This window comes from Solanum lycopersicum, chromosome 3 (genome assembly GCF_036512215.1).
Source record: "Solanum lycopersicum chromosome 3, SLM_r2.1".
NCBI classification, from domain to species: Eukaryota; Viridiplantae; Streptophyta; class Magnoliopsida; order Solanales; family Solanaceae; genus Solanum; species Solanum lycopersicum.
The window spans coordinates 56,432,212-56,442,205 of NC_090802.1; the positions used below are offsets into that span (position 1 = coordinate 56,432,212).

At 34.8% G+C, this 9,994-nt stretch overlaps 2 protein-coding genes across 2 annotated transcripts; one reads left to right on the plus strand and one right to left on the minus strand.

The window, feature by feature from the left end:
* Nucleotides 1-1,881: 1,881 nt before the first annotated feature.
* On the plus strand, nt 1,882-4,566 carry LOC101257938 (probable folate-biopterin transporter 7). The gene is made up of 2 exons (XM_004235268.5): nt 1,882-2,495; nt 3,138-4,566. Exons 1-2 carry the CDS (start codon nt 2,201-2,203, stop codon nt 4,193-4,195), a joined length of 1,353 nt encoding a protein of 450 aa, XP_004235316.1. The 5' UTR covers nt 1,882-2,200; the 3' UTR covers nt 4,196-4,566.
* A 185-nt stretch (nt 4,567-4,751) lies between these two features.
* Nucleotides 4,752-9,661, minus strand: LOC101252856 (RNA polymerase sigma factor sigA). Its single transcript, XM_004235251.5, has 10 exons — nt 9,469-9,661; nt 8,490-9,301; nt 7,829-8,027; nt 7,615-7,707; nt 7,304-7,432; nt 7,123-7,176; nt 6,970-7,047; nt 6,461-6,523; nt 5,635-5,747; nt 4,752-5,227 (listed from the first exon to the last, which is right to left on the minus strand). Exons 2-10 carry the CDS (start codon nt 9,179-9,181, stop codon nt 5,119-5,121), a joined length of 1,530 nt encoding a protein of 509 aa, XP_004235299.1. The 5' UTR covers nt 9,182-9,301; nt 9,469-9,661; the 3' UTR covers nt 4,752-5,118.
* Between the last annotated feature and the right edge of the window lie 333 nt (nt 9,662-9,994).

A 9,994-nucleotide genomic window follows, 5' to 3' on the forward strand; every position in this document is an offset into this window, starting at 1 on the left:
TTTATCTTTAATTCGATATAAATGTATAAGGTTAAATTGTAATCTATTATTTATATTTTCGGTGATTATTTTGGATCTATTTTCAAATATTAAGGATTATTTTAGTCATTTCTAGAGATAAATATTGAAAAGATTCTTAAACTTGACATAAATTATTTGATTTGTTCACATATGATTGATAGTTTTAAAAACGCTCATCTACTTGACTAACTAAAGTCAAGTAAAGAAGTGTTTTTAATTTGTTAATGGTTCAGATATAAAACTAATAATTCACGCTAAATAAGGACAAAAAAAATATAAAAGCGAAGGATGGTACTCTCTATGTCTCATTTTATATGACTTAAAATATAAAAGCGAAGGATGGTACTCTCTATGTCTCATTTTATATGACTTACTTTTCTTTTTTGTCTTTTTAAATAATAATAACATCTAGATACATTAAGTTAGTACTAATTTAATTTAGTCACTTCTTTTAGACTGAGACGTATATAGGATTTTGATTAGATGGGTGCACAATTACGAAAAAATACATCTTAAATATAAATTTGATTGATTTGATTTTTAGGTTCTTAATATGAACCAAAATTTTAAAAAAATTATAGGTCCAATATATATAGTATTACTAATTATATATTTTGATATATACATTTGATTTAATTATATAAAAAAATTATAGTGCTAATTTTCTTTGGAAATTTTCAATGGAACATACTTGAAAATTTTGAAAGATTAAAGAGAAAAAACAAAGCAAAATTAGTTTAAACGTCAAAAATTTAACTGATAACCACTTGGAGAGGTGTTACTCAAAGACAAGTACACCTAGTCATCATTGTATTATTATATGATACTTTAAACATAAGTTCACATATCTTAAATATTATTTTTTTAAAAAATATGACACTATTATATATGATCTAGAGAAGCGAGTATGGGTTCACGTAGAGGTGTTAAAACTGAAACCAAATATAGGTAACCGGGTTCGGCTCAAGATAATTTGAATTGGGTTCATTCTCAACTCATTCAAGCTTAACCAATTTGAAGAGAATTATCAATTAAGCTCAATTCAATCTCCAATTTCAACCCGTTTTAATTTTTTTTATTAAAATATGTTCCTATATTGAAGGTATGAATTATTATCTATTTAACATATTTTAGGATTTATTATCAATTTGTTACCTTTTTAACAAAAAAATTCTTGAGTGGAAATTCAAATTGTGATTATAAAAGTTAAATATCAATATGTTAAATTATTGAGATTAATAAGGTCAAATTGGGCGGGTTAAGACCCAACCCGTTTTTCAGCCCATTTGAGCTCAAAGTAAACTTAGGTGGTGTCAAAACCCAACACAATTTCTATTGAACCCATTTTAATATTTCCAATTTCAACCTAATCCGTCCGTTAGATATCCCTAGGTTCACGTGATCCCACAACACCCCCTCTAGATATGCCTCTGATTTTAGACTACTTTACCAACAATTAAAGATTCCCAGTAATCAAATTAATTCATACTCTCTTTATTTTTAATTATTTGTCAACTTTTAATTAACACACTTATTATAATTGAACAAAAGCGAGTCTGAATGGGTATACTTAGTCGTGGAGCATTCCTAGCCTTTGCTTTTAAGAAAAATAATTATCAAATAGTAATTAGTATGTCTATTATTTTAATTCTATTTATTATGAAGTGAGAACTAAAATTTTAATATTTGTAAGAAGTTTTACCTTTATTAAAATAATTATTTGAGGTATAATATATTTAAAAAAAATTATGCCTTTTTTAATTTATTTAAACGAATAAGTAACTAATAATAATTAAAAAAGATAGACGAGTAATTTGGAACAAGAGTACACAAGTAATAAAAAAATAGGAAAAAGAGAGTGATAAAATAGGAAAGACAAAAGACAATAAAGTACGAATCTTTCGATATGCAACTGGTAAGATTTTCCGAACTTTCTGTATATAATAACTTGCCACCCAAATTCACATTCCCCCAAAAAAATTCTACTTTTTTTGCTTTCTCCGCCACCATTCACCCTCTTGGATCTCACACAGAATCTTGAAATCATACCCATTTCACCATCTTTAATTGCTGTCAAAAAAATTGAATCTTGGTAAAGGTAGCAGCTTTTGGGTTCTTGATACCTTACTGTACCAACAATTTAAGATTCCCAGTAATTTTTGTTTAGGAGGAATAAGTTATGGTGTCCTCAATCAGAGAAAGAGGTAGAAGAAAAGGGGGTGGTGGTGGTAATGGGAGTGAAGGGATGAGGAAATTGCTGTTAGGGTTAGGGTTCTTGGTGCAGGGATTCAGATGTTTTCCTTGGATGGCAGTTAATTTCTTTCTAAAAGATGGCCTTAAGGTTGACCCATCTACTTTACAGATCCTACAGTGTTCTGCCAATTTGCCCATGGTGGCTAAGCCCTTCTATGGAATTCTGTCTGATTCTTTTTACATTTTTGGACAGCATCGTGTTCCTTACATTGCCTTTGGAGGTGTGCATACACTTTCACTCTTATGTTGATTGTGTTTATTGCTAGTGAAAATAACTTGCTTGTTCCATGTACAGATTTGTTTTTATAAACAGAATGGGGTTAAGGACATGCATTGAATGGATAATTAGAAAAAAAATAGTATCTTTTTAGTGATTCTTTGTTCAAGTTCTATTTGGATTCTTTGTTTTTTTGGTGTTCTTATGAATTTCTGCCTAGTTATCTGTTCTGGAGGTTGTATTTACTTTCTATAGATTCTTGTATGATTCTCCAGAAATTAGATGTTTTAGTTCACAGGTGAAATCAGCCACTGACCCTCATGTTAGTGTAAGCCTGTAAAACTCTAGTTAAACGTGGGATGTTTCGTGAACAAGATTGTCCTTTTTACTGAATATGGAATTGCAAAGGGAACTAATAATATGTTTGATCAATGTGTAAGTTATCAAGAATTGCATGCAGTATTCTTATTGTAAGAGGAGAAGGAAAATAATAGGAGAGTTTCTTAATTCGTTTTCTCCATTGTGTAAAGGAGGTTGACTGGAAGATGAGGTTTCCTGAAATAAGTCATTTTGCATTTTATTGTGGTTCACTGTAGGCATACCAATTAATATGCATTTGGGCTCATATGATTATACTTTGGTGCAGCATTTTTGCAGGCAGTGTCATGGATTGCTATATTCCTCTCCCCTTCAAATATTTCATTTTTTACGATTACTCTGTATCTCTTGCTTGGAAACTTGGGTGCTTCTGTAGTTGAGGTTGCCAACGATGCCATGGTTGCAGAGTTGGGGAAACCACCTAGTTCATCATCCAAAAATAGTCCACATTCTTCATCAGGCCAGATCCAGTCATTTGTTTGGATTGCCGCTTCTGTCGGTGGAGTTCTTGGTAACCTAGCAGGCGGTATTGCTATTGATCGTTTTTCCCCTCAAGTGATGTTCCTTATGTTTGGCATTCTTTTAAGTATTCAATTTCTGGTTACAATTTTTATTCATGAGAGCTCCTTGGACCTTCCCACGAGTTCATCAGATCGAGGAATCAAAACACAACTTTCAGAGCTTATAGTTGCGCTGCGGAAACCGGAGATCTATTATTCGATTATTTGGTTTGCAGCTTCTTATGCAATCATTCCTGCACTAACAGGGACAATGTTCTATTACCAGACAGAACATTTAGGTATTGAATCGTCAGTGTTGGGTGTATCTAAAGTATTTGGGCAGGCTGCAATGCTGTTGTGGGGTATAATCTACAATAAGAACCTCAAATCAATGTCTCCTAGGACGCTAATCTCAGCAATTCAGGCTACTATGGCTGTTTTCATGTTTTCGGATTTCTTATTCGTGAAAGGAGTATACAGGATGCTTGGTATTCCTGACTCATTGTATGTGGTGCTCTTCTCCGGATTACTGGAGGTTCTCTACTTCTTTAAGATCTTACCCTTCAATGTTTTAATGGCACAGCTCTGCCCACCGGGATGTGAAGGATCTGTCATGGCATTTCTCATGTCTGCCTTAGCTGTGGCTGTTATTATAAGTGGTTATCTTGGTGTCGCTCTGTCATCGTTTGTCCAGGTGACAGCGAAGGACTTCTCTGGCCTAGGACATGCCCTGTTAATACAGGCAGTATGTACACTGTTGCCAGTTTATTGTTCATCGTGCATACCTGATGGTGTCAAGGCTAAAACCAAACCAAAAGAAGGTTGATCAGCTGTAGTTGTGAGTGATAGTCAATTCAGCTCAGCAGTAATTAGTTCAAACTTACCTTCCCCTCGGCCTTCTCCAACTTATTACTGCTACAGTTACCGTTCCAGAAGGATCTCATTTGGAACTTTAGGATGAAATTCACTTTATAATACATATAGATAGAATTACAAACGTGAATACCTTATTGTTAGTGTTGTCTTCAGTTTAAAATAGTACTTTTAAAAATTGGTATCGTGATGTATACAACTCCTTGTCAGTTTGCAGTTTCGTGTTTTCAGACTGTAGGTTGACATTATCTTTCATAGGACTTGCTGATAGTTTAAGCATTTCTTTCTGATTTGGTTATTACTATTAATTTATCATTTGCATGACTTCCAAGCATATGATTTAATTCTAATGAGTTTTGAAGCTGTCAATACCTTTCCACCGTGTCTTTGAAGTTTGAGTCAAAGAAAAATGTAAAAAATTGTTAAAAATGGCAGGTGACAATGTGCAAAAACTGATTCAGATACCACTCTTTGATATGGTGCTTGAGATTTAGATGGTAGTACTGTAGTAAGAATGAAAAGGGAAGTATACATGTTGTCTTACCAGAAATAATCAATCAGTATCACATCAAGTGGAAACACATAAAAATGTAGAATATACCTACAGATTACAACATTTGTCTACTATGTCAGCAAACAATCTCTTCTTTGCTCTTTGCACGTCATGCATCCTATAATATATGGTACAAAAAAATGTCGTCTACATTCTGTCTCTGCACATACATATTTGGGAGCTTGGTTTCGCGGAGAGGGGTGGGCAAGAATGTATCGGGTTCTTCATCTGTACGTTCTCCTCATAAAAATAAGTCGGAGATGCAAGATTCTCACATTATATGTACAGTCAAATCGTATTATGGTCTCTGCAAATGCTTTAAATTACTGTTTGATCAACATTGCGTCTAGTCGCCTTTTCCTTGCAGCATGTTTTAGTTTCTCAAGTGCAACTAATCCAACCTGCCTGACCCTCTCTCTGGACAAGCCTATCCTGTTAAACAAAGAAACGTAGCATTTAGAACAACACTTTGACGTGTATAGACACACACACACACTGTAATTTCAATTATAGTAAGGAACTTTAGCATGACTGATTCTGCAGCTTGATCAATCTGTGCAGTTTCTTTACATTCCGATAGGTACTTAAAATTGTTTCTCATTATCACATGGCGATTTTGGCAACCTGAATACTTGATGTGCTTCATGTGTAACTGTATTTCATTTTGGCTTCTAAGAGATGGCAATTCTAGACTTCTAAAATATCCAGAATGAACCCTAGGTAAACATGTGAGATGTAATGTAAATACATAGATACTCTTATCAAGATCAACCGTGTATTTTGGATGGAGCAAGTAATATTTGATCGCAAGTTATCAACCACAAATATTTGACTCTTACCTTTTACTAATATCTTCCCACGTGAGACATTCACTGTCCAGACCATAGTACAGTCGGATAATTTCTCTCTCTCGTTCCCTAAGAGTTGATGAAATGAGGTTGTTTACTTCATCCTGTAAAACTTTAAATATCAGAAAAGACGTTTCTTTCACCAGGATTATAAACTTGTGAATCGTCATATATACATGGTGTAACTTTTTCCTCAGAAGCAAACCTGATGAATGAGTTTCTCATTACAATTCATACTGTCTAATAACACTGACGGATTAGCTCTTCCTCTAATAGGAAATGGCGAAAGAAAATAAGAAGCCAAAAACATGACACTTTAGGCATCTACAACTCTGGAAGAGATTCCTGAGACAACACAAGTTTATGCAAAGCAATATATGTGGTACCCAAGCCTAGATAAAAGGATCAGCATAGGAAGGCCGCAATTAACCGCTATCAAATAAAGATATGAAGAATGTGTGGCAAGAGGCTAGTTTCCCATGGATTATGGTTTTTGGAATCTACCCATCATTATGAGCTGATGTACAAATATCATAACTGCAGAGGATATATCTAAGGGAAACAATGCTTGGCAAAGAATATTGGAATCGAACTCCATCAGGAAATAGGAACATCTCTAGAGATACATCTATAATGTGCAATGACTGCTACTTTTTCCTCATTGGTTGGTGTAGGGGTATTACCAGAAAATAAGCATATTCTAGTAGTTTTTTGCTCATGGAGAACTGTATGTTTTTTGCCCCCAGGTTAGATATTACTAAAGTACCATTTTTATGTTAACTATTTCACTTGTGAAAACTATGCTTCACTAAATTACCTTGAGTGCCCATACATCAACACCGTGCCATGGGTTGTTCTCCAGGTGGTTATCAGCGATGTACTGCAGAAAAGAGGAAACAAAAAGATAAAATAAATAAAGAAACGAGATCATGAAACAATGGTAAAAAGATTATACGAGGCCTCAAGGACCTTAGACTCTTGGGTTCAAATCCCTAATAGAAGGAGAGTTTCATACAGTTACAGTTCGCCTTTATGTGAGTAATAAACATAAATGGCCAGACTTGTACCAGTTAATTCCTTTTTATTAGTATTGTACATCTCCACCCAGATATGAGTAACATTTGATTCCATTTTGTCACAATTTTTTGAAAATTGAATCTAAATTTCTACTAGCCAATACCATAAATATCAACTCAAATATCAAATAGATTGTCAATGTTTACTTTTTGAGATGCAAAGTGGTGCTTGAATTATTTGGTAAAATTCAGAATAAAGTTGTCAACCCCTACATTATGTGAACGTTCGGAGTTCAGACTTCAGACTTACACTATGGAGAGTTGTTCCGGGCAGACCGTTTAAAGAGGGAAACACTTCCCTGTCAAGTGAATACACCTTGCTGCTTGCCTGTAAAAAGAAATGTGTGAGAAACATTTTCTTGAACAATGAGCAGGACAAGTTTAAGCCACAAAATTATTATACCTCAGTTGCATTCCTGACTTTCTTCTGGGACATATTTAGGGATGCGGCTATATTCTGGTGATCAATTGGAACACGAGCCAGTAAGAAGAAAACAAAGTAATATCTCAAAATCAACTTCATAAGTGACATGAGAAGTGTTTAAATATCTTCTTCCAATATATTGAAGTTGGACAGAACTTACATTTACAGATGGATTTATTCCCTTCTCTTCAAGCCTCATCTTTGCATTACGGATTAGACCGAGTCTTTCATGCAGATGTGTTGGCAATCTTAAGGTTCTCGAATTCTCAACCAGGGTTCTGGAGACACCCTGAACATGGGGCGAAAAAGTTAGTCAAGGTCCCGACACTATTTCCAATTTATGACCAGATAAAAGATAAACTTTATTGTTTTGTAGAAACTAAAAATAAGGAAGCATGAGAAGTAATTTGTTGGTTGAAATAGTTTGTCTCACTTTGTCGATTGAGATTTTAGATAAACAATTGAACCTACCTGGCGAATCCACCAATAAACATAAGTTGAGATTTTGTATCCTTTAGAGGGATCAAATTTCTCTATCCCACGAAGTAGTCCAATAAGGCCTCCCTGTATGAAAATGAAAGATTTTTCCTTCAGAGGTGCAAATTTTGATTTGAACTGTATTCATCAATGTACAACTGCAAGAAATTTGCATATCTAACTTTTAAATGCACAACATTTGAGTCACCTGAACGAGATCAGCCATTTCAGCACCCATATTATCATATCTTTGAGCGATTGACATGACAAGACGAACATTGCTCATTGAAAGCCTTTCTCTTGCCAAGGAACACTCGATCAATGTAGATTGCAAATCAGTACGGGACATTTTCAAGGAAACAGCAAGTTGATCATCAGAAGGCTCACATCCCAGTCTTTCCTTCAGCCTAATGTTTTACATGGTTTGATAGAAACAGGGTGAGACATCTTTAACAGCTTCGAGAAACAACATCACAATACAATTATAGCTCGGTATCCTTCCAACTCCTATGTCTTACCTTCCTCCTCACATGCTTTATTGATCAGTGTAAACAATCAAACATTAAATTTTGTGCCTGTTTTCGAAATAAATGAGTTTATAGAAGCACATAAACAGTTAAGACAATCTAAAATTGACTGTTTGGGTACTTGGTTATTATAAAGATTAGTTTCATGTGTATGTTTTGGTTGGACAAAAAGCTATATAGTTTTGATGGATGCAGACAGTTTTCTTTTAGTTCATTATGTGCTTATATGTTACTGAATTCTGTTAGTGTTGGAAGTGGGGATATGATCAGTTACTAAATCTCTGGTTTACACTTGAGAGCAGAGGAGAGGTGAAGGTGGATTAGGCTTGTGAAGTTAGTTACCTTGATTTTTGCTCTTCCACATGAAGACCAACTTTAATCTTTTTGGATAGTTGAAGCACTTCAGTGTGTGTGAGCAGCTCTTCACTTACTATACCCTTAACGTAACCTTTTAAACGATTTTGAAGTAGATCTGGACCAAGTATTGACCTCAGTGGCTTGGTTGCACTTATAGGTGTAGCTGAACTTTTTTGAGCAAGAACTCTTTGTCGAGAATCCATTCTCCTCCGCCTAGCAGACGTCCCTGAGCAAGCAATATGCATCTTCTTACAATTCTTTTTGCGTTGTGTAGAAGCAGTCAATGTCTCTTCAGCAGAAAGATTCCACTGCTTTTCAAGCATGGACTTCTGCAGCAAGAGTAGAACCTCCACCGAATCATCCTCCTCGTCATCACTTTCATTTTGCAATTGTTCGAACCTTTCAAACCAGGACTGCACATCAGAAGGGTCGGATGCAATGTCTACATGCTCTTTAAGAGCCTTGACAGATTGTAGTTTTCGACTGGATACACAACTGGGGCTATAATCGGATGACTTCTTAGCGGAGATCACATTTTTAACAGTAGGAACCTGATGGCAGGGCAAACTATGATCACTACTACAAGATAGCTTTTCATTAAGATCAGAATAATAGAAGGAAGAACTCAAGAGTCTTTTTCCTGCACTCAGTCCAATAACTGCTGTTGTGGCCATCATGAGGGCTATCCCTTTCTAACAATCCAAGACCATCACGCGTCGTCTTACAAGGAAGATTGAATTACAACAATATCAGGTTATGACCAAGTTTATATGCTGACTAATCTCCTCAATCACTTTCTGCAGGTAAGTCCCACAAAGAAAAACTCAGTAAAAAGTAACAGTAGAGAGAGTTAGCTCAACAAACAAGGAAAGCAATCAGAAATTCGGACAAACGACAAATCCACTTTTTCTTGTTTCTATTGAAAGCAATGAATTATGTTAGTTTCAGAGTTTCAGTGACGTACTTTATTAGGAGGAAGAAGAGTTAAAATACAATTTTTTTTTCTAGCTTGTAGTCCAGGCCAGCTTCATTTGCTTCACTACTACTTATCGTCTCATTTGTTTCACTGCTATGGCTTTATTTCCTTTGTTTATCTTGCAACAGAAATGATATTGTTAAAACACTTTTTTTTTTTTTGTTGATAATAAACTGATGGGAGGAAAATGAAAATAACGCGAGAGGAGATCAATGTGTATTTAAGTTTTTGGATATTAGAGATCAATTGTCATTGGTTCAAATAGATATACGGGTCCCACTTCTTGTGGCCTACTTCTACCTCTTCCTTTCTCTTTTTAAAACTTTCTCGTCTTATTCCCCATCAACGATTCTAGACTGACTAAGTTTAGGTGCTCCCTCCGTTCTTATTTACTTGTCTATATTTTTTCTTTTAAATGACATTATTTATTTATTTATTTATTTTGATTAGGGGTGGGTATTAAATATTTTGATTTAGTTTCGGTTATTTTGATTTTCGATTCTTGTAAAATGTG

What these genes read in the sequence shown, in the direction of transcription:
- LOC101257938 (XM_004235268.5), top strand. Translation starts at nt 2,201, where the DNA reads ATGGTGTCCTCAATCAGAGAAAGAGGTAGAAGAAAAGGGGGTGGTGGT. An exon ending in TCCTTACATTGCCTTTGGAG is followed by an intron (nt 2,496 to 3,137) that starts GTGTGCATACAC and finishes ACTTTGGTGCAG; the next exon opens with CATTTTTGCAGGCAGTGTCA.
- LOC101252856 (XM_004235251.5), bottom strand. Translation starts at nt 9,181, where the DNA reads ATGATGGCCACAACAGCAGTTATTGGACTGAGTGCAGGAAAAAGACTC. An exon ending in AAATGGCTGATCTCGTTCAG is followed by an intron (nt 7,708 to 7,828) that starts GTGACTCAAATG and finishes ATTTTCATACAG; the next exon opens with GGAGGCCTTATTGGACTACT. An exon ending in CCGGAACAACTCTCCATAGT is followed by an intron (nt 6,524 to 6,969) that starts GTAAGTCTGAAG and finishes TCTTTTCTGCAG; the next exon opens with TACATCGCTGATAACCACCT.